At 43.8% G+C, this 23,952-nt stretch overlaps 1 protein-coding gene across 3 annotated transcripts in view; it reads left to right on the plus strand.

Moving 5' to 3' along the window:
• Positions 1-23,952, plus strand: part of FNDC3B (fibronectin type III domain containing 3B) — a 296,399-nt gene that overhangs the window by 197,846 nt on the left and 74,601 nt on the right. For all 3 annotated transcript variants that reach the window (XM_060171958.1, XM_007517927.3, XM_060171959.1), the window contains exon 7: positions 19,796-19,854. In XM_060171958.1, the coding sequence (XP_060027941.1) occupies positions 19,796-19,854 (59 nt within the window). The remainder of the gene's footprint in view (positions 1-19,795; positions 19,855-23,952) is intronic.

The following is a 23,952-nucleotide window of genomic DNA, read 5'->3' on the forward strand; positions in this document are numbered from 1 at the left end:
ACTGGCATAAGGATCCCGGTTCAAGCCCCCGGCTCCCCACCTGCAGGGAAGTCGCTTCACAGGCGGTGAAGCAGGTCTGCAGATGTCTGTCTTTCTCTCCCCCTCTCTGTCTTCCCCTCCTCTCTCCATTTCTCTCTGTCCTATCCAAGAACGAACATCAACAATGGCAGTAATAATAACCACAATGAGGCTACAACAACAAGGGCAACAAAAGGGGGAAAAAATGGCCTCCAGGAGTGGTGGATTCATGGTGCAGGCACCGAGCCCAGCAATAACCCTGGAGGAAAAAAAAAAAAAGAAATTGCTCTCTCTGTTCCTCGCCTGCTACCCCCTTGGTTTGTGGGGGCAGCAAGGAGTGAAGGACCCCACAAGAAGAGAGTCTAGATGATAATTAGAAAGACTTAGAGCTGTTATTTATTTCTTGTTCTTTCATATCTGACTGCAACTTTAGCCACATTCATAAACTCTGGCTTGCATGCCTCATCTCTAGTGGGATAAGAATGCCAGATATGTACGTTCGTACATGTGTGTTTTATATATTATCTTCCTAGAGCTCCTGGAATAGTACCACTAGTTGGATGGCTTAGCTGACTGTTACTTTCTCACAGTTTTGAAGAGTAGAAGTCTGATGTCAAACTACTAGTGGAATTGATGTCCTCTGAGGGTGGGTCTTGATCTGGTTCAGACATCTTGGGGCCTGCAGATGGTTGTCTCTGTCTCTGTCTCTCTCTCCTCTGCACCTGTCTGTGGTGTGTGTGTGTGTGTGTGTGTGTGTGTGTGTGTCTGAGGCCTGCAGATGGTTGTCTCTCTCCTCTGCACCTGTCTGTGTGGTGTGTGTGTGTATGTGTGTGTGTCTTCTTAAATAAATACTGATTCAATAAGTGAAATAGTTCACACGGACAGTGCACTGCTTTGCCCTGTACCTGACCAAGGTTTGAGCCTGGCCCTCAATGTATTGAAGGAAGCTTCGGTGCTGTGGTCTGTCTCTGGCTGCCTCTCTCTGCCTCTCTACTTTTTTTCTCTCTACCTCTCTGTCAGCTTAAAAAAGAAGGAGGATACTGCTCAGACTGGCTTTCAGCCACTCTAACATCCAACAACCCCATTTTAACTTAACTACCTCTTATACACAGGCCATATCTGTAGACACAGTCTTATTCTGGTGTACTGGGGACAGAGACCTGAATATGTGGGCGGGGGTGAGGGCAGCTCAGCTGCTAGCATCACATTCCAGAGAGCTTTCCAAATATATGTGATATTCTTACACTATATAATTTTCTGAATTGCTCTGGGCATTAAAATATTTTCCTTTCAGACTCACTTGTGTTTTTACTCTCAAGAGTGCATTTGCAAGTGGGAAGCTATACCCTCTACTCTAGAAGAACAAGGGACTAGGAACCATTGTGTGTACCCCTCTTTGGGTCCTGTCTCTTAGGGTATCATAGGTGGCTTTGGTTTGGGTTTATACATTTGCTTGGTTGTTAGCTGTAGAGGTTTATCTAGGAGTTTACTGGGAAGGCTTCAGAGGGGCCTGTGGGCTGAACTGACTGTCTCCACTAGACTCAGAGAATTGTCAGTGAATCTCTCGCCGGAGGCTACGTAGGTCCTTGGTTACCTTGGAAGGGGAGGCCTGAGCAAACTGCTGCACTCAGTTTCTCAGTGCTTGGTTGCTCGCTACAGGTGCTGAGCCTTAAAGGCTGCCCTGCACTGGAGCCAAGGGGGACTTTGTGGGTCTGGGCTAGAGAGCAGTACAAGAATGAGATGTCTCAATGGAAACTGCTGAGCTTTTGTTTTCCTGGGATTGCAAACCAGAACCTTTAATTATAGGAAGAAAGAAAGGCAAGCGGCCAGTTATACACTCCAAGGAGAAAGGCCAGGCAGGGTAGTGGGGAGTGTGCATTCAGACTGCAGACCAGTGGAGGCTTGCAGAGGCTGAGGCTTTTTTTTTTTTTTTTTACAGGCCAGCCTTTTTTATTTGGCTGAATAACTGCTAATTCGCATATTGAAGACATCTCAAATGGTTCCTTAGAAATACACGATTTTTGTCTACACACACACACATACACACACACACACACACACACACACACACACACACACACACACACACACACACACACACTATTGGAGAATTGGGGAACAGGAAAACTGGAAACCAGCTAACTTGGCTAAACAAAGCCATGGCATCTTAGCCTTGAAAAAACAGCTTTGTGGGGAGTCAGGCGGTAGCGCAGTGGGTTAAACGCATGTGGCGCAAAGCGCAAGGACCAGCGTGAGGATCCCCCCCCCCCCGGTTCGAGCCTCCGGCTCCCCACCTGCAGGGGAGTCGCTTCATACGCGGTGAAGCAGGTCTGCAGGTGTCTGTCTTTCTTTCCCCCTCTCTGTCTTCCCCTCCTCTCTCCATTTCTCTCTGTCCTATCCAGCAATGACGACGTCAACAACAGTAATAACTACGTCAACAACAGTAATAACTACAACAACAATGAAAACAACAAGGGCAACAAAAAGGGAAAATAAACAAATATTAAAAAAAAATTTTAAAAAAACACCTTTGTGTTTTCTAGTAGGTTAAAAAGCACCAGGGACTGGGTGCTGACGCCTCTGGTTATGTGGTCATGTTATAGTGCCTAAGGTTCAAGCCCCTGGTCCCCACCTGCAGGGGGAAAAGCTTTACAAGGAGTGAAGCAGGGATGTGGGTATCTCTTTGACTCAAAAAAGAAAAAGAAAAGAAAAGCACCAGTGGGTTCAAAAGAATTTTTTTTTTACAGGCTACTGTTCACACACAGTGTGATCCAAGAGCTCTGTTTCTGAATTACTAATGTGCTTAGCTGCTTCTTCTGCTGCTGCTGCTTCTTCTTCTTCTTCTTCTTCTTCTTCTTCTTCTTCTTCTTCCTCCTCCTCCTCCTCCTCCTCCTCCTCTTTTTCTTCTTCTTCTTCTTCTTCTTCTTTTTTTTTTTTTACCATCACAGCTTGCCTGCTGACTTTATTGAGTTCTTCTTTGCCATTCAGACTGTTAACTTGCCTGTAGAGACAATTGAGGTGCACACCACATTTAGAACTCTTCTTCCTAATTTTTTTTTTTCTTTTAAGAGTGGAGAGGGGGAACTAGCTTCCCAAGCACTCATCTGCTGTCCAGTGAGCTCCCCTGGCCTTCCCCCAGGTACCTTTCTGCAGTGCTACAGGATATGGAAGCCAGGGCCTCGGGCCTGGACGGCATGGCCTCCACCCATGGAGCCATCCATCTCCCCAGTCCCAAAGGTCCAAGTCTGCCCAAATGTGCCTGTTTGGTACTTAACATGCACACTGGATTCTTAAGGAGAAATGTAGGTCTGCATATTTTGTTGGAACAGTTTTACCACAACACATGGCATTCACTATGCCTCTGGTAGCTCTCACCATCACCATTATGCACTGGTTTCTTTATACTAATATTCCACTTATTTTGAGAGAGAGAGAGATACAGAGAATATGGTGATAGGATAGATAGATAGAGATACAGAGAATATGGTGGTGATAGGATAGATAGATAGATAGATAGATAGATAGATAGATAGATAGAGAAAGAAAGAAAGAAAGAAAGAGAAAGAAAGAAAGAAAGAAGACTTTCATGCTTAAGGAACCAAAGGTCCCAAGTTCACTCCCCAGCAGCACCATAAGCCAGAGCTGAGCAGTGTTTTGATCTCTCTAGGTGTATCTTTCTCTCTAGTTTAAATAAATAAATAAATACTAGGTAGATAGACTGAAAGACCAGAGTCCTGCTCAGCCCTGGCTGATGGTGGTGCTGAGGATTGAACCGGAGACCTCAAAGCCTCAGGCATGAAAAACGTTTGCAGAAACATCATGCTGTCTCCCCTGCTCCACGTATTGGTTTCTAAACACTCAGAGAACCTCATGGGAGAATGTGCATTTAGGAACAGCGTTCTCTCTGACCATTCACTCAGTAAGCATTTCTGTGCCAGGCACTGAAACCCTATACTTAACGCTTCCTCTGTTTGAAGAGTCAGTGAGTAGTCACTTGTGAGCTACAGCAAACAGCAGGGTCAGTATGGAGAGGAGGGTAGAATCATTCCATTGCCTGGAATGATTCTTCTGTCCCTAGAGGCATAAAGGAAAAGACATTCTGGTCATGCAGGACAAGACATTCTGGACTGTCCTTCTACCCCTGGGCAACTAACATTTTTAACTCTATTCCTATCACTTTTTTTTTTCCTTGCCTAGTTTAGTCTATGTCGCAAATGGCTGCTTTGTCTCACGGATGACCTTGAAGCCTGCACAGCTGGACCTAGAGCAGGGCCTTCCCAGTTCTCTTGTCCAAGATGGACGTTCCAGGTGAATAGTACTTAGTACGTGAGAACTTTGAAATGGCCTACTCCACCGCTTACAGAGCTAATCTGAACTACAAGTAATGCTTCAGCCCTCAGACTTTAAAAAGTTATTGCAACTCACTAGCCCAGTCTAACTTCTCATGCTATGTTTTTCTTTTTTTTTAAATTTTTTTTTAATTGCCACCAGGTTTGTTGCTGGGGCTCAGTGCCGGTACTATGACTTCACCGCTCCATATAGACATTTTTATCATCTTCCCCCACCTTTCTTATTTTATTTGACAGGACAGAGAAAAATTGAGAGGAGGGGGGAAGTAGGGAGAGAGAAAGATAAACACCTACAGACCTGCTTCCCCACTTGTGAAGTGACCCCTTGCAGGTGGGAGAGGGGGACTCAAAGCCGAGTTTTTCTACATCATAGTATATATGCTTAACTGGGTGCACCACCACGCAGCCCCTCGTGCTTTTTTTTTTTTTAAGTTTCATTTGTTAAGAAATGAAGAGAGAATTTGAGAAGGGAGAGAGAGACAGAAACATAAACACCTGCAGCACTGCTTCACCACTTGTGAACCTTTGCCCCTGCAAGTGAAGCCTGGAGGCTTGAACCCAGGTTCTTTGAGCCTGGAAATAGGTGCACTTAACCAAGTGTGCCACCACCCTGGCCCTTCTCGTGTTCTTTTATCTCTTGGTTTGAGGCATTTAAAAGACAACCCATTTTTCCTTTATGGATTGGGGCAGATGGTGCTGTCCCTTTTGATTATCTGTATTTTAAATAGAAATGCTGATTAGGAAGTGCAAGGGGAATAAAAATGAAACTTGGCCAGACTATATTGAGAACAGAAATTACACAATCAAAGAAGAGCCAACTGCACTCTGGTTTTCTCCTTAGAATTTCACATTTGCATTTCTACAGTCTACATGCACTACAGTTTACTTTATTTTTAAAGACAGAGGTAATAGGAAAATAGAAGTGGGGGGCGCCCAGACAGGAACACTGTTGGTAATATAACCCGAAGGCTGCAGTTTGTGCCCTCAGCTACGGGAATGTGCAGGCTACCCCCTGGGCCACCCCCAGACCCCCACAGTTCAAATGCTGTTGAAGATGCTAACCTGCCTTAGATTGTTGTGCACAACACAAATATGCCGTCAGCTTAAATACTCAAAAGCTGTGTTGTCTGGAGATATCAGATGAATTTTTTTTTCCCCTAATCATTTCAATAAGAATGTTCTTGGGTAATCATAGCTTTGAACAGGTCCAGAGATTGGGGATGAACTCTGTTTATATGTAGCAAAAATCTCTCACCTGCAGGAACTGTTTTTTCTTAACCATTGACCAAGTGATTTTAAACCAGGGTATTTGGTGGATGTTTAGTAGTCTCAAAAAAAATGGACAAAGGGCACACGACAAGTAGCTTTTAGAGCTTCCTACCTGCTACATTGGGTATGATACCAGCAGCTTGAAAAATGGTGGCAAGAGAATATAACTTGAGTTAAAGAAAAGACAGTCTCTGGCAGCAGGCTCAGCAGTAGAGCACCAGGACCTATGTGTTTGAGGCCCTGTACACTGGATGTGCCACAGTTGAATGGTTCTCTTCTCTCTCTTTCTTCCCCCCTCCCCCCCTCTCTCCTTCTTCCCCCCTCTCTCTCACACACATAAAGATTTTTTTGAAAGCTGGTTATCATTTTTATTTTAGTTAATTTTTTATTTTTTAAATATTTTGATTCATTTATTATTGGATAGAGACAGAGAAAAATTGAGAGGGGTGGGGGACAGACAGAGGAAACACTTACAGACCTGCTCCACCACTCCACTCATAAAGCTTCCCCCCTGCAGGTAGGTACCAGGGACTTGAACCTGGGTCCTTGTACACTGTAATGTGTGTGCTTAACCAGGCGCACCACTGTCTGGCCCCTAGTTTATTTTATAGGGACAAAGAGAAATTGAGGGGGGGGGCACAGAGGGAGAGAGAAGGGGCCGGGACCTATGTGTTTGAGGCCCTATACACTGGATGTGCCACAGTTGAATGGTTCACCTGCAGGGGTAAAGCTTCACGACTGAGTTCACTGATATGTAGTGGGATCAGAAGTTAGTTAACATGAAGGAATGATCGAATGAGAAACATCACCTGGCAGCTCTCAGTTCTGGCAATCATCAGGGTTAACTGGAGTGTTTTCAGGTGGAAAGGAAGAAGCTCCTTCGGCAGTACTGTAACCAAGTGACCAAAGTGCCACCCAAAGGGTCAGACTAGCACTGCATTCCTCGCGAGATGACAACAGGGAGTATGTCAACAGAGATTTCTGCCAGATATTTTCTGTTTGGATTAAAACAGGAGGAAGTTGTCACAGTTTAGAACTAGGCACTCTATTCTACAACAGAACTTGCCCATTCTCTAAAAAATTTCCAACCTTATCAAGAGAGAAATCTATAGGAAATAGATGTGTACCCCAGATTAAAGAAAACTGATGAAACTTGACAGCTAATACAGCCAGTATTCCAAAATTTGATAGAATGGGAGGGAAAACGCCATATAATTAAAACAAATGAGGAACTTTAAATTTGGTTTTATCAATATTACCTCTCTCTCTCTCTCTCTCCCTCTCTCTCTCTCTCCCTCCCTCTCTCTCTCTCTCTCCAAAGCACTTTAGCACATACACCTGAGTTAAAGTTTTCATCTCACGTTCACATGAGATATTAGGAAACAGACTCAAGAATATTCATTGGTTTGCAAGCTTATGACACCTCTCTGAGACCTTTGTGAACTTGTTCCTTTACTGACTGAACATGGTTTACACTGTTACTAGAACTTAGGAGCCTAGCTCCATACCCACGTATGGGTATGCATACATATCACTCCATCACACCCATCACCAGAATTCCAAAGCCAGTACTATAGCTGGAACCAAACTCTTCCCTGGTCTCCCCCATCCCCTCCCCAGTGGTCACTGAGTCAGAGACTTCATTTGATTATTGGTGTTATTTTTCACAAGTTTATTTTAGTCATCTATCATCCACATATGAGTGAAGCCATCCTGATGTCTTTTCCCTCTTTAGTCATTTCTTTTACCATAATCACCTACAAATCTATCATTTGTTTTTGTACTGAGTGATGCAATGCTATTTTTTTAATGGCTAAATAGTATTCCATCGAGTATATATTCCCAGATAACTTCAACCAGTCATTTGTCAATGGGCATTTGAATTGACTTTTTACTTTGTCTGTGGACATAGGTTTGTACATCCTTTAGAATTAGTGTGTTCATGTATTTTGTTCATATTACATGTGTTCATGTAATATGCCTAAGGGCATTGCTGGATCATAAAGTATTTCAATTTTCATTTAAGGGTGGTTTTCTGTAGGTACTGTGCCAGGTTGCATTCATTTTTTTCTGTTATCTTTATTTATTTATTGGATAAAGACAGCGAGAAATTGAGTGAAAGGGGATAAGACAGAGAGGGAGAGAGAAAGAGAGACACCTTCAGCCTTTACCACTTGCAAAGCTTCCCCCCCCCCGAGGCTTGAACCCAGGTCCTTGTGCTTGATAACATGTGCAGTGAACCAGGTGCACCACCACCCACCCCCACAGTTTGCATTCCCACCAGCAATTTTTCCTGTTTTTTTTAATATTTATTTTATTTATTTATTCCCTTTGTTGCCCTTGTTGTTTTATTGTTGTAGCTATTATTGTTGTTGTTGTTGTTGGATAGGACAGAGAGAAATGGAGAGAGGAGGGGAAGACAGAGAGGAGGAGAGAAAGACGACACCTGCAGACCTGCTTCACCGCCTGTGAAGCGACTCCCCTGCAGGTGGGGAGCCGGGGCTCGAACCGGGATCCTTACGCCGGTCCTTGTGCTTTGCGCCACCTGCGCTTAACCCACTGTGCTACAGCTCAACTCCCCTCATTTCCTGTTTTGTTGCTGTATGTGAAATGGTATCTTATTAAGGTTAAAATTTGCATTTCTCTAAGAATAAGTGATAGGGAGCAGTAGGTGATACATGTGTAACATTTCTCGGTTTTCCACATAATATTCAGCCCCCTGCTGCCAGGTCCTCCTTCACCAACATTCCCCAGGTCCCAAAAGCCCCCTCTTCCACAGTCCTTTACTTTGGTGCAATACACCAAACCCAGTCCAAGTTCTGCTTTGTGTTTCCCTTTCTGTTATTATTTCTCAACTTCTCTCTATGAGTGAGATCACCCATATTCAGCCATCTCTTCCTGGCTTATTTCACTTAACATGATTCCTTCAAGCTCCATCCAAGCTGTAGTGAAGAAGGTGAATTCACCATTCTTTTTCTTTCAGATTTACTGTGTCACAAAATGGTGCTGCTTGGATTCTCCATTGAGAGAAAAATCTTACAAAACTGTTGATTAAACCGCTTCAATTCTCAATGTGCCATATCAAGTTTGAATGAACATTTTGTGGAAACATTATAGAGGCTACTGCAGAAAGCAGTGCACAGACTTTAATTACCTCCGTCAGGCTTTCTAGCCTGCGTTTATGGGATTATCTATGTGTTATCAGCCGGTGGGTAGAGGTGGAGGGAGGGTACCCAGCTCTTGCTGGATAATCATGGAGTTGAGTCTTCCCCTGAAATACTAGAGCTATATCTGACACAGCCTGGGGCTTAGCTAGCCAGTGAACTGGTTCAAACACACAGGAGGAAAAGAAAAGGCTGGGACTGTAGTTCAGCATATCTACCTAATACTTTTTCCATCTTTGTGGGTTCTTCATCCCAGTTTAATTTGATGTTCTCAAAAATACTAGTTGCTGTCTTCCAGTTCCATGTAGATACTTGCTTTTTGCTTGATAAAATAAACACAAGAGTTCTTCTTAGAAATTTCCACAGAAATGTGCATATAATCTCTTAGCACTTCAGGTAGAATCCACTTTCGCTGGCATCAAAGAAGGCAGTTGAGTGATAAACTTAAAGCGTTTTGAGGCTGGGAATAATCAAGGATAACATAAATTGTGCTTTCCTCTCCCCGCCTCCCCCTTCACTGGGACTTGACTGCTCTTGGACAGCATTTTCAGACAGAAACAGATGGAGAGAGGGAATGACAACAACAACAACAACACTGAAGCTTCCTTTGATGCAGTGGGGGCCAGACTAGAACCTGGGTCATGCATATCACGTACTTCCCACTTTTTTATAAGTATAGACCTCTTTTTCCCTCTTACACAGAAAGTAAGAATAACATTTGCATGAGCCTGAAATTGGGATCTGTCTTGCCTATGGGGGATTAGCATACATGTTCCCAGTAGGACTTTGTTTAAAGCCTGGGCCAGTAAGATGTTGTTCTTTATATTGATTTCCAGAAGTGGAAGCAGAAGCTCCGAGGGCTCCAGCTCTCAGTGTTTCCATTGACATGTCTGGACACGCCTTCCTGTTCACCTGGGCACTCCACCCTTAGAGGAATTTGTTTTCCTTCTTCTGCAGTTTTCTTGTTTTTAAGATTTTATTTATTCATTAATGAGAAAGGTAGGAGGAGGGGGAGGGAAGACCAGACATCACTCTGGTACATGTGCTGCCAGGGATTGAACTCAGGACCCCATGCTTGAGTGTCTAGTGCTTTATCCATTGCACCACCTCCCTGACCACCCTCTGCTGTTTTCTGAGATTCCAGAATCTCTTTGGAACTTCAGTTGTTCTTGAAACTATTTCCCCAGTCTGGGAGGCAGAATTCTGCAACATATGTTCACCTACCTGCTTGCTTTCTGAGTGTGGAAAGCTTGGTATTCTGTCTGGCTCACTTTCAAGATTTCAAATCAAGTAACCACTTAGCTAGCTATTTGGGCAGAGAGATATTTGTCTTTGCACTCTGGGCATCAGAATGATTGATCTCTCAAGGTATTTCTGGAGTATAATTGTCTTGGGGGGGATTTACTACAGTGTCCTTATGTTATGAAATTTATTTCTTGTGATTGCACACATTTTTAATATATTTAAAACCATTAGCTGAGGAGGTAATTAGTCCATGTATGCTCTAACTTCTCTCTTTTTTTTTTTCCCTCAGCATAAGTAATACCTTTTTTTCCCTAAAAAAAATTCCTTATGTGGAGACTTTGAGCTGAGGCTTTGTTGGAAGAACAGAGGAATTGAATTTACTTTTTTGTCCATAAAGGAAGGGGTCAATGTGATTGATCTTTTGTATTTAAAAATGTAATTAAAATATGAAGTCTTTTTTTTTTTTCAAAAATGTTGTATAGACGTAACATTGGTTTACAATACTATGAGACTTTGTGAGTGTAGTATATAGAAGTCACTCTGCCTACCACTGTGTTAATACACTAAGTAAAACCTCCACCTTTTAGGCTGAACAAGTAGTGCATTTTTTTTGTTTATTTGTTAATTTTAAGGGTTTTTGTCTGTTTTTTGGCTTATCTTTGGGCTATCATTGAAGTTCAGTGCCCGCACAACTCCACTACTCCCAGATATCTTATTTGCTCACAAATCTCTTCTCCCCTTTTTCTTTGACAGGAGATGAGAGACAGGGATATAGAAGAGAGAGAACATCAATACCTGCTCCACTGTTTACGAAGCTTCCTCCCTGCAGGCAGGGACTTGGGGGCTTGAGCATGGGTCCTTGTTTGTTCAAGGTAGCATGTGCTGTCTGTCAGGTACTCCACCACCCAGCTCCACCATAATAATATTATTTAAATAGAGATAACTGACTTTTTCTTTATTTCGCCTCCATGGTTATCGCTGGGGCTCGGTGCCTGCACTGCAAATCCACTGCTCCTGTGGCCTCTTTTTTTTTTTTTTTTTGCTAGGACAGAGAGAGAGGAGGAGGATAGAGAGAGACACCTGCAGATCTGCTTCACCACTTGTGAAGCAATAACCCCCCCCCACCACCCTGCAGGTGGGCTGACTTGTTTTTCTTATTGGCAAAGCAGTTCAGATATTCTAAAGCTGCCTTCCTTCACCCCCAGCCCTCCTCACAATCACTCCTGGTTAGACAACCAGTCGATCTTGTAATGGAGTCGTGGTTTTCATTTTTCGGCCAAAGATATTAATTTCTGTTGATCGAGTTCTCAAACTTATTGTTTCCTATCCTTCTCTGAAATTCTACAGCATCTTTTTATGTCTCTTTAGTCCTTGTTATTGATGTTAAACCTTATTCCCCAAATGGAGGTGGCCAAAAGTTGCCTTTTTCTTCCACATCCCTCACTCGTTAGACATAATGTATTAAAGAGAATAACAAGTCAGCTCCTTGGCACGCCTGGGAGACAGTGTGTGCTGTGCCAGGCTTATCTGTGAAGGAACCCAGTGGATAAGAGCTAGACAGAAGATTTACAGAGAAATGATGCTGATGTCATTGCAGTGGAATGAGGGGAGGAGGGGCTGCTCCAGCTGTATTTGCATTCTGGAACTAGCTCTCACTGTCTCGGTGTATTTCTTTTCCAAGAAGGAAAAAATGTGAAACAAACCAAAGAAGTAAATTGTGTTTATAAAGAGGCATATTTTAATTAGTTGAGGCCTTGCAGTTATTCAAACAGTCTGAACTCACGGTTCTTTTTGGAGCAAACATGAAAACCTTATTTGTGGAAAGTTGAAATTTCACATGACACATCTTCCCTCTCTGTGTCTATGTGTGTGGGGGTACCCCCACACACCACCCTTTTAAATCTATTTGCTGTGCTTGTGTATTTTTATCCTAACCTTCCTTTGGCTAAAATTGCTTCATTTTTTTTGGAAGGAGATTTGCTTTGAGGAGGGAAAAAAAAGTAGGCTGAGCTGAATCTCTTCCTTCATTTTTCAGGAGGGTTCTTTCCAAGCATGTTGCTTCCCAACTCATATGGACATTTAAGAACTTTCCACCATAACTCCTTTCCTTTTTCTTTTTCTTTCTTTCTTTTTTTTTTTTTTTTTCCCTCCAGGATTATCGCTGGGGCTTGGTGCCTGCACTACAAATCCACTGCTCCTGGAGGCCATCTTTTTTCCGTTGTTGTTGCTGCTGGTATTGTTGTTATTGTTGCTGCTGCTACTGTTGTTATTGGATAGGACGGAGACAGTTTGAGAGAGGGGAAGACAGAGTGGGGTAGAGAAAGATAGATACCTGAAGACCTGCTTCACCATTTGCGAAGCGACCCCCCTGCAGGTGGGGAGCCAGGGCTCGAACCAGGAGCCTTGTGCATAGCTCCTTTTAAGTAGATTGTCTAACTGCCAAGTGGGTGAATATATACCAGATAAAATATCTCTCCTTTGTTTGGAGCACTGCTTTACAGCACTGTTGTGATTTTTTTCCTCCCCCTGATTCCCGCAGTTTTACTATAAGGAAAAGATGTCCAAATATTAGGAGAAAAAATGACTGTCATGTCCACCTACTTAAGCACAGTTGCAAATGCAACTGAAGCAGGTGAATAATAGTTTGAAGGTGTTGCTCGCCTCGTGGCATCTCCAAACACAGGGGAAAAAAAAATACAAAACTGGCATATAACATTGGCCGTTGTGTGGACTTGTTTGCCACAAACCACAAGGAAGAAGGCAGCCCCGATGGAGACAGAAGAGACCCTGCCCTGTTCCGCCCCTGGCAGACATAACACCTTCATGTCTTCCTCCTCTGTAGCCTATCTCGTTCAGTTGGCATACAAAAGCTGCTAGCTTATGGCTGGGTGCCAGAAAGAAGCATGGCACTGTTTTCTTTTTCACTGTATGTGAAAGATAACTTAAAGCCAGACTCAGTTACTCTTTTCCCCCCTTTATTCTGCCACTAGGGTCATCTCTGGAGTTATGTTCCTGCACAACTCCACAGCTTGGGGGTTGGGCGGTAGCTCAGCGGGTTAAGCGCACATGGCGCAAAGTGCAAGGACTGGCTTAAGGATCCTAGTTTGAGCCCTGGCTCCCCACCTGCGGAGGGTGGGGGCACTTCACAAGAGGTGAAGCAGGTCTCTCTCTTTCTCTCCCCCTCTATGTCTTCCTCTCCTCTCTGGATTTCTCTCTGTCTTATCCAACAATGTCAGCAATGACAAAAATAACAATAAAAACAAAAACAGTAAAAGGTCAACAAAAGAGGGGGAAGAACTCCACAGCTCCCTGCAGCCACTTCTTGTGAGAAACAGAGAGAGAGAGAGAAGGAGAGACATCTGCAACATGGCTCCACTATTCATGAAGCTCCCCCACCCCCTGTAAGGGAGCCCAGGGACTTAAACTCGTATCCTCACATAAGGCAATGTGTGTGTTCTACCGAGTGAGCCACCACCTGACCAGAACTATTCTTTTTTTATGTTCATTAATTTTCATGACGACATGGCTGTTCTCCCTCCTCTTTTTCTCACAGTATGACATGTGTGTGCATGTGTGTCTGTGCTTTTGTGTGAGAGGGAACAGAAGATTGGTCCAAACTCTAAGCCACCTCAGGACAGCTGGGCTCAAGGACAGTTGAAGAGAGGTTGGTAATTCAGACTCCAGAATGGGACAACTAGCCCTTGCCTAGGGAGACATTGAGCATGCCTGACCCACACTAAATTCAGCTACTAAGACCGTAAGGTCATGACTTTTGACATTACTTTTGCTTTCATACACGAGTTTATTTTATATGTCGTAAGTAGCTGTCACTTGGGCTCTGAAACTTCCCCCCTATAGGTGAAAGCCAGGGACTTGAACCTGGGTCCTTTGCTTCTTGTAAGGTGTACTGTACCAGGTGTGCTACCACCCAACTCCTTGATAGGTTCTTAAAATGAAAAGACAACACAGAGCCTCTTAGAGAAGGCAGAATATACCTGTAGCTACCTTCCCTTTCTCCTATGCCTTAGGACAGACACCCTTCTGCTCTGCTCACCTCTCTTGGTCCCTAGCTCTCTGCTCACCTGATGCTGTGGCGGGGGGGGGGGGGGGGTTAGGGGTGGGGGCAGTTCATGACTTGCCATCAAGCATTAGCTCACATCTGCTTTCTGGAGCTCAGTCTCCTCACTCTTTCCTCACCCTCAGTCAGTAATGATACTTGCAAGTGTACTGAGTTCAGGAGATAGAAACTTTGTTGTGCAAAGTGGACTTTAGGCCTGCCACTGCTGAGAAATGGGGCACAGTGCATCCCTCCTGCTGGAGCTGTGGAAACTCGCCAGTGACGGCACAGCAGCTAGCACAAGCTGAGTGCTCATAAATTGTCAGTGTCACAGTACAGAATCCTGGACTCTCTTTGGGGACTGCTTTTCTTTTAAAAGACCTATTATTATAGGAAAGAGAAGGAAGTGGTGGGAGACACAGAGGGAGGTGAGAGAGGGAGAGAGAAGCACCGTTCAGCTCTGGCTTACATGGTACTGGGGCTGAGACTGCAGAAGCCTCTAAGGCCTGAGGTATGCAAGCCTGTACTGTCTCCCCAGTGAGAGGTGATTTCAGTCAAAGTCTTTGACCTGTGTTTCTAACTCTCACCTGAAACCTGTTCCTTCCAGTTGTTTTATTGTTGTGTTTTTTTTTTTAATTTTTAAGAATGTTCTTTTTATTTTATTGGATAGAGACAGAAATCAAGAGGGAAGGGGACGATAGAGAAAGAGAGACACCTGCAACCCTGCTTCACCACGTCTGAAGCCTCCCCCCAGCAGGTGGGGACCAGGGCTTGAACCTTATGCACTGTAATGTGTGAGCTGAGCCAGGTGTACCCATGCCTGGCCCCTTCCAGTTTGAAACAGTTTCCCCCTTCTGACTCGACCTCTTTTCCCACTTTTCTTTTTTTCTGTCAAACATATAACCGTTTTCTTATGTCGCCTGTGTTTGAAAGCTGGCAGTAAGTGGAGGAGCAGGAAGGGGGCTCCAACTTTTGAGAACAAAATTAGACTCACCTTCCTCTCCCTCCAGACAGACCTGTCATTCTTTCATTGCCCTGTGTGCAGCCCACAGTCCTGAGGAGTCTTCCTCTGCAGAGTTCTTTAATCCTTTCATTCTTTCTTTGGCGAATAAATGACATCCTTTGTTCTAGTCTCCATCTTTATTACCTTATAGCCACGGTCTAACTCCTTGTGCTGTGGCACTCAATCATAGCGTCAGGGAAACAATGGCCTCCTTCAGCTCCTTGTTCAAATTCCTCTGTCTGGGAGGGTTTGAAACTCCCGGCCTTCAAACTCTTGACTAACCAGAGGTTGAAAAAGTCTTGTCTTTAACAACTGAACCAGTCATTTACTACCACTCTGCTTAATTTTCTCTTTACTGACAATTAACTTCTGGGATATACAGTATTTATGGCTTCTCTAGAAAATGTGAGGGGGCACAGACAAGGGTCTTAAGGGCATAATAATCCTGTCTGTGTATCTTTACGTGACTATACAGGAATAGAAATTAGCTTGTGATGCTTTATGCTTCGAATGTAAATATCATTATCATTATTATTATTATTATTATTATTATTATTATCACTATTATTATTTTACCAGAACACTGATGGCTCTAGCTTATGGTGGTGCAGTAGACTGAACCTGGGACTTTGGAGCCTCAGGCATGAGAATCTCTTTGCATAACCTTTATTCTGTCTACCTCCACTCATGATTGTAAGCTTTCTTTTGGTGGTTTTTACAAAATATTATATCACCATCAGCCCATTTATTCTTTGTTTTGTTTTGTTTTAATTTTCCTTTTCTGTGTAAGTATTGCTAGGCAGCAAGCACTGGAAAAGATGAAAAGCTGAGGATTCTGATGTACAGGGTGGTGACATTTAGGTATTCTGTTTCTCTGCAGATAGACTTGACTCCTTTATGCAGAGATCTTCACATGCAGGGTCTGTGCTGGGTGTTGTATCAGACAGTGACACATCTGTAGCTTGTCCGGTGTCCACACACAATGCTGGTGGTCGATGACTGTGTTCACCTGTAAACATGCATGTGACCACCAATTCTAAAATGTTTACTATTTGGCTATTTTCAGAAAGGGAAGTGGGGAGGGGTTTTTTCAGACCTGTAGCAATCCTGGCTCCCCAGAGCCTTGACCTTAGTAGAAAGAAAGACATACTTATACATATTCTTCAGGGAATAAATACACCACAGAACTCATTTTCAGGTTTTGATAACAGAAAGGAGGAACTAAGGATATGAGCATGGCTAGAGTCAGGCAGGATTCTTTGCAAAGCTGCCCTTAGGCTAGAGCCAGCATGGATGGTGAGGAGCTCTGTGGAGAGCTGGTATGATAAACCCACTCTTTTACTTCCTCCATTCTCCTCTTGACCCCAAAACACCTGTTTGACCACAGGTATGGAGGCCTGTCATCTTCTAGGTAGCCTTCTAGAATGCCTCCTTTTGAATCACTTTTATCATAGCAGTTGTTCTTGGAGTTGCCTGTCTGCTGTCGTTTTCATCACCGGAAACTTAAAATACCTTGAGAAGGAGGACGTGAATCTTGGTGATCGTGAATATCTCTAGCGTCTAGCTCATAAATCAGATTTAGCACTTAAATAAATCTTTAAACTCACAATTGTGGGAATGAGGAAGTTCCTTCAAAGTAGATTGAATTCTGTAGTCTTCAGTACACATCTCTCCCACCCCCTTCCCAACTGCTCCCAGTACTTTTCCCTTTGTGATTCTAAAACACTCCTCCCCCCCCATTGCAACACTTAGCTGTTTCCTCATCACTCATCAGTTGACCAAGTGAGATAATGGGAATATTTCTGACTGCATCCCTCACCTTTTTCTCTCAGTCCTTTAGCACCTACACTTCCCAGACCAACCCTCTTCTTCCTGTCCCTGTTACTGATTCTGCTTTTACTCTTACCTGCCATGTGTCTGTTATCCATGCAAAGCCAAACAGACTTTTTTTTTTTTTTTTGCCATTCTTGAAAGACCCACTTGATAGAGAGGTTGGAAGAATATGTGCTATGTGCTCAGCTATGTGCTTTATTCATATGAAATAAATATGAAAGTCATAAGTTATTTACTTCAGAAAGAGACCCAACAAAAGATGTTGTACCAAAAAAAAAGTCCTTTGAAGAGAGAGATACCACAGCACCATAGCTTCTTTCAATGCTGTGAAGGCCTACCTCAAACCTGGACCATTCACATGGCAAAGCAGCACACTATCCAATTAAGCTATTTCATCACCACCACCCCCAATAGTTTTATTTATTTCTGATAAAAGTAGCATAGTTCTTTGGTCATCTTTTGGAGGGAGATGGGGGCACAGAACTCTGGTGGTGGGAATAGTATGGAATTATTATCTTTTTTAAAAATTATTATTTCTTTGTTGGGGGAATTAATGGTTTACAGTTGACAATAAAATACAATAGTTTGAGGGGCCAGGTGGTGGCATACCTGGTTGAGCACACAAATCACAGTGTGCAAGGACCCAGGTTCAAGCCTCCAGTCCCCATCTGTAGGAAGAAAGCTTCACAAGTGGTGAAGCAGTAATGCAGGTGTCTCTCTGCCTCTCTCCCTCTCTATCTCACCCTCCCCTCTCAATTTCTGGCAGTCTCTATCCAATAAATAAATATGATAAATTTTTTAAAAAATACAATAGTTTGTATATGCATAACATTTCCACATAACAATACAACCCCTACTAGGGAGGTCCTTCTCTGCCATCATGTTCTAGCCTTCTTAGGCTTCTCCAGACTGCTCTCAATGGGGGTTGGGCCAGTTGACATTCCCACCAGCAGTGCAGAAAGGTTCCTTTGTCCCCACAACCTCTCTAGCATTTATTGCTACCTTTTCACAGGATATGTGGCATTTTCACAGGAGTGAAGTGGTATCTCATTGCTGTCTTTATTTGCATTTCTTTGACAATCAATGAGTTGGAGCACTCTTTCATATGTTTGTTGGCCTTTTGGATCTCTTCTGTGGAGAATATTCTGTTCATGTCTTCTCCCCATTGTTGGATGAGGTCATTTGTTTTCTTGTTACTGATTTTGGTGAGCTCTTTATGTATTTCGGTTGTTAGCCTCTAATATGATGTAAAGATCTTCTCCCATTCTGTAAGGGGTCTCTTTGTCTGGATGGTGGTTTCTTTTGCTGTGCAGAACCTTTTTAATTTGATGTAGTCTCATTGGTTTATTTTTTATTTAGTCATATTTGTAACTGGATTTGTTTCATTGAAGATGTCTTTAAAGTTTATAGGGAAGAGAGTCTTTCAAACAAACAGACCTTTTCAAACCATTTCTGTCAGCCCCTGTTCTTGGTCACCCTGCTGCAGGGTGGTGGAGGGAGCAAGGCAGTGGGCTCAGAGAACCCTAGAACCTCTTGAGCTCTGCTGGTGGGGTTTTAGGAGAGCAGCCACGTGGAACAATCACTAGAGTCTGTTATTTTTCTGAGAGATGTGTTTATTAAAGGAAAGCAGGGATAGAAAAGAGAGGAAAGCTGCATATAGGCACCTGTAGGCCAGAAAGAGAGAGAGAGAGTAGGAATAGAGCAGAAGAGAATGGGGACTTTCAAGTGGACCTAGGGGCCCATGACTTTAGTAATCTTTTCCTGAGCTTGATAGTTAACACCAAAGTGGACTGGAAATATTTTCTGGGAAGATGGTGTCAGAGTTGAGAATAGAATTAGAAAGATAGATTAGGACAGAGAGTAAGTAGCTCCCAAATTTGAAGAAAATATATAAATATAATGAATTATTCACCCCATCGATCTAACCAAGGGCCCATGTATATTCACATTTAGCACAGGAGCTGTGTCACTACTGAGTCGCTGTTGGTCTGAGCTCACATTCCATGGTCACAGCTGGGAACATTCTAGGCTGCACTCATTTCTGGGCCAGTTTTCCTTGAGTGGCAGGGTAGGATGATCTAGTCTCCCTGTGGAGAGTGAGGCAGTGCCTACCATTGCTACTTGATAGTGAGGGCAAGGTCCTGGAGAGGCCCTTGAAAGGCTTTATCATGACATTTCTGGTGGATGTGAATGATAGAGTTTCCCAGTCCTCCAACCTTTAAATTGGGTTCCAGGATGCTGAGTTTGGACCCTGAGGGGATTCACATCAACCATGGTCTCCAGATGCTCACATCTACATCCATCTGCATTTTATGGGCTTAGCCAAGTGGAAGGGGAGATGCAGGTGCAGGATGCAGACATCTTGGTTTCTTAGCCCCTCTTCCAGGCTCCCTGCAGGGTTGTGTGCTAATTTCCTTCTGGCTCCCTCCAGGAGTCTAAGTAGCTCCCAAAAGTCCCATTGACTGTTTATAGAACTAGAATGAACGTCGAGCTTGAAAGGCTCCCAGCCTTGTGCGAACTAGCCACTGCCTTTCAATTCCTTCGGTCTTCTAGTTCCACTGGGCTCCCCCTTCTCCCTTTTTGAGAGCTTTGATTTCTTGTGGAAGCCATGCTAATCTAATCAATATTGCAGCTATGTAAATTGTGGCAGGCAGCACCACCGTACAGAAGCCCCCACCCCAAGAGCACCCCTTCTTCCTGATTTGCGCTGTCATGTTGATGGTACCAAATAGGTAACAGGCACTAACTTCATGGTGACTCTTGTCAGTGGCCTCTGGGAGGGAATCTGACAGCACTTTGCCTTTTAATGATATTGACTGAACGTTTCTGTTTTGTTTTCTTCTCTTCTGCCACGCAGAGTATGAGCTGGAAGTAAAGAGGGTGCAGGACATTCTTTCAGGAATAGAGAAGCCACAGGTACGTCTTCTGGATTTCTCAGCATCAATGACACTTTCTTAAGTATTTCAAGGATGCTTTTCTTTCACGGAGTAGTAAGCAAGCAGAAGAATGCCGCCCCCACTGCAGATTATTCATGAGCTATGAAACAGTGTTGTCATTAATAGGGCATGAAAATACAGAACAGCGGTCTTCTGTGGAGTCATAATCCACTGAAATGTCCTCTTTATTTAGGTATTCTGAATGCACTGGAGTCTTCTTCCCAGCTTCCAAGGCTACTTTCTACCTTCCCCACCTCCTCTGGCCTCCCAGGTCCACAGAACACAGTTTTAGTCACGTAATTTCCTTGACGTGCTTAAATGCAGCAATACTGATCTTTGGAAACTCAGCAACTCCAAGCATTTTTTCCCCATAGAAGTTTAAAAAGACACTAAAAAAAAAAAAAAAAAAAAAAGTTTAAAAAGGCATCAGCTGAGGAAACAAGTCTAAAACATTGAGGGAAGTGGCAAGGAAAAAAATTTGGTGGGGTTGGTGGTATTGTGAGGTTTGAAGTTTGATTTATTCCAGGTGTTTTGAGGTTCAAGTGAAACTCTGAGAGTGTTGGTGCAGCCTTTCATCTGAGATTAGGGAGTCGGAGTTCTTCCAACTGGAAAGCTCTCATTCTTCATGTGCTTCAAATACTGGGGCTTTTGAAGGAGAGCAGGCACACATGCCCAGGGGCAGGTACATTCTTGCATGTCATCAGACTTGAAAGTGAGGTCAGTGGGAGGAAGAATACTTGGGAGCACAGGTGGGGAAGCGGGCGGGGCATTGATGTGGCCTTGGGGACTCTGTGCTGGGCCTGGCAAGGAGCAGGCTGTCCTGAGAACTTCTCGGCAATGCTAGGTTGACAGGGCCGTGTTCTGAGGATGCTCAGATCTCGGGCAGAGGAACTGGAGAAGCAGATGGGCTCATGGAGATGATGGCAGCCATCACTGAATGCTGCAGGGAGCCTGTGTGGGGGCTAAATGAGGCTGATGGCCTCAGCTTTGTCTGGGCAGAAAGAGTACAAGAACTGTTCGGGAACATCCCCACAGGGTGTTGTAGCCTACGTGACCTCAGCCTGCCTGTACTCTCAAGCCGAGATCTGTCCTCTCAGGGGGTGCTTCCTCAAGATAGTGCCCCTGGTGGCAATGCCTACCCATCAAGCAAGGCTGTCCCCAGAGTGCATGGTGCCACCACCCCCACCCATCCTTACTGTGCCCTGTAGGATCTAATGTCTTGTGTGCCAGTTACCCCTTTTGTTGTTGTTGTTTCTTACCTATTCTAGACTACTTCTGGAATAGTACATGTCTAATCTGTTAATATCTTTGCTGCCATTCTTGAAAGTGTGGAGTTGATTTTAGTTGCAGGAATCCAGGAAGCTACATATAGTGGTTGGTCACAAAAGTCTGGAGGATGTATGCTGAGGAGCCAGGTGCCACCAGATCACACCGACAGGAGTGACGGTTCTTTGGGGGTGGGATGGGGAATAGGAAGAAAGTGGAGGAGCACAGTGTCCCCCTCCCTCTATCTCTCAGTTTTTCTTTGCGTTAGTATTTTTTGTGAGGGTTCTTCCGCAGTGAAGCCAATTTGCCAATTTGAGGGTAGTCATACTTCCCTAACATATTCCCTAATTGGATCAGCAATAAATGGTATTTTAAATCCAAATAAAATATCATTTGCATATAATATTTGCATTTAATATTATTACATATGCATATAATAAGAATAACAAAAGTAGGCCTGAGCAGTGTAATAGTGACAGAGTGTTTACTCAAGGCTGTGAGCTCATTTCCCAACATTGCATTAAAAAGTGAAATGGGGTGAGTCGGGCATTAGCGCAGTGGGTCAAGCACACCTGACGCAAAGCACAAGGACCGGCGGAAGGATCCCAGTTCGAGCCCCCTGCTCCCCCCCTGCAGGGGAGTCACTTCACAAGCAGTGAAGCAGGTCTGCAGGTGTCTGTCTTTCTCTCCCCTTCTTTGTCTTCCCCTTCTCTCTCCATTTCTCTCTGTCCTATCCAACAACAAAAACATCAATAACTACAACAATAAAAAAACAAGGGCAACATAAGGGAATAAATAAATATTTTTTAAAAAGTGAAATGGGGGACAGACAACCCCACCAATGTGTCCTGGAGCTCCGCTTCCCCAGAGCCCCGCCCCACTAGGGAAAGAGAGAGGCAGGCTGGGAGTATGGACCGACCTGTCAATGCCCATGTTCAGCGGGAAAGCAATTACAGAAGCCAGACCTTCCACCCTCTGCCATCCCACAATGACCTCGGGTCCATACTCCCAGTGGTTTAAAGAATAGGAAAGCTATCAGGGGAAGGGATGGCATACGGAGTTCTGGTGGTGGGAATTGTATGGAGTTGTACCCCTCTTATCCTATGGTGTTGTCAATGTTTCCTTTTTATAAAAGTTTTTAAAAAGTGAAATGGGGGCAGGCAGTAGCGTAGCGGGTTAAGCATATATGGCGCCAAGCGCAAGGACCAGTATAAGGATCCCGGTTCAAGCCCCTGGCTCCCCACCTGCAGGGGCGTCTCTTCACAAGTGGTGAAGCAGGTCTGCAGGTATCTGCTGTTCACCCCCCTCCAGTCTTCCCCTCCTCTCTCAATTTCTCTCTGATCTGTCCAACAAGGGCAACAAAATGGGAAAAATGGCCTCCAGGAGCAGTGGATTCATAGTGCAGGCACCGAGCCCCAGCAGTAACCCTGGAAGCAAAAAGAAAAAAACTAATAAAAATAATAAATGAAATGAGCAGGAGGGTCCAGCACAATAGCTCTCCTAGATAGTGTTTCTGCTTTGCCATGCATGTGACCCGGGTTCAAACCCAGCCCTCACCCTGTTGGAGGAAACTGGTTCCCCGCACCCCAAAGTATCACCAGAGAAGTGAAATGCCAGGGAAGACAACAAAAAATAATAAGACAGTATAAGGGACAAATAGACAGGGCCAAGAAGAAAGCTTGCTGATAATCACGTCAAATATGTGCAAGGCAGTACAACCCAAGCCTTTCCCAATGCACCTGTGCTCAGGTGCCCTTCTAACCAGTCAGTGTCTTCGGGCTGGAATCAGTGTTTAATAAGTTCATAGGAGTGCTTTCTCTCAGCATAAGTCACTTAGAAATAGATGGAAGTCTGGGGAGTCCTTCAGAGTACTTCAAAGCAGTTCAAGTGACTTCTCTGCAGACTAGTTCATGAAGCACCTGTCCAGTTGGGGCTGCCCAGTGATTGTGTTGGCTGGACCCTACCACCACTTTTAGTTCCAACACAAAGGAAATTGCTTTCTCCCCATTCAGCAGGATGACGAAACACCAGGAAGTCAGTTGGTTGTTTTTGTTTTGTTTTTTCATTATTTTTTCCTTTATTGGGGGATTAATGTTTTACATTCGACAGTAAATACAATAGTTTTTTACATGTATAACATTTCTCCGTTTTCCACATAACAATACAACCCCCACGAGGTCCTCTGTCATCCTTTTCCAGGACCTGTACTCTCCTCCACCCTACCCCAGAGTCTTTTACTTTGGTGGAATATACCAACTCCAGTTCAGCTTCAACTTGTGTTTTCTCTTCTGATCTTGTTTTTCTACTTCTGCCTATGAATGAGATCATCCCATATTCATCCTTCTCTTTCTGACTTATTCCACTTAACATGATTTCTTCAAGCTCCGTTCAAGATGAAAATCACCATTTTTAATAGCTGAGTAGTATTCCGTTGTGTATATATGCCATAACTTGCTCAGCCACTCATCTGTTGTTGGACACCTGGGTTGAGGAAGTCAGTTGATTTTACAGCTTCTAGTTTTTTTTTTTTAATATTTTTAAAAATTTATTAATGAGAGGGATAGGAGGAGAGAGAAAGAACCAGATATCACTCTGGTACATGTGCTGCCAAGGATGAACTTAGGACCTCATGCTTGAGAGTCCAACACTTTATCCATTGCGCCACCTCCTGGACCGCCAGCTTCTAATTTTCTTATTTCTTTTTTTTTATTTTTATTCATTTATTTTCCCTTTTGTTGCCTTTGATGTCTTTTTATTGTTGTTGTAGTTATTAGTTGTTATTGATGTCGTTTCTGGATAGAACAGAAAGAAA

Source organism: Erinaceus europaeus, chromosome 14, assembly GCF_950295315.1.
Source record: "Erinaceus europaeus chromosome 14, mEriEur2.1, whole genome shotgun sequence".
Lineage (NCBI taxonomy): Eukaryota > Metazoa > Chordata > Mammalia > Eulipotyphla > Erinaceidae > Erinaceus > Erinaceus europaeus.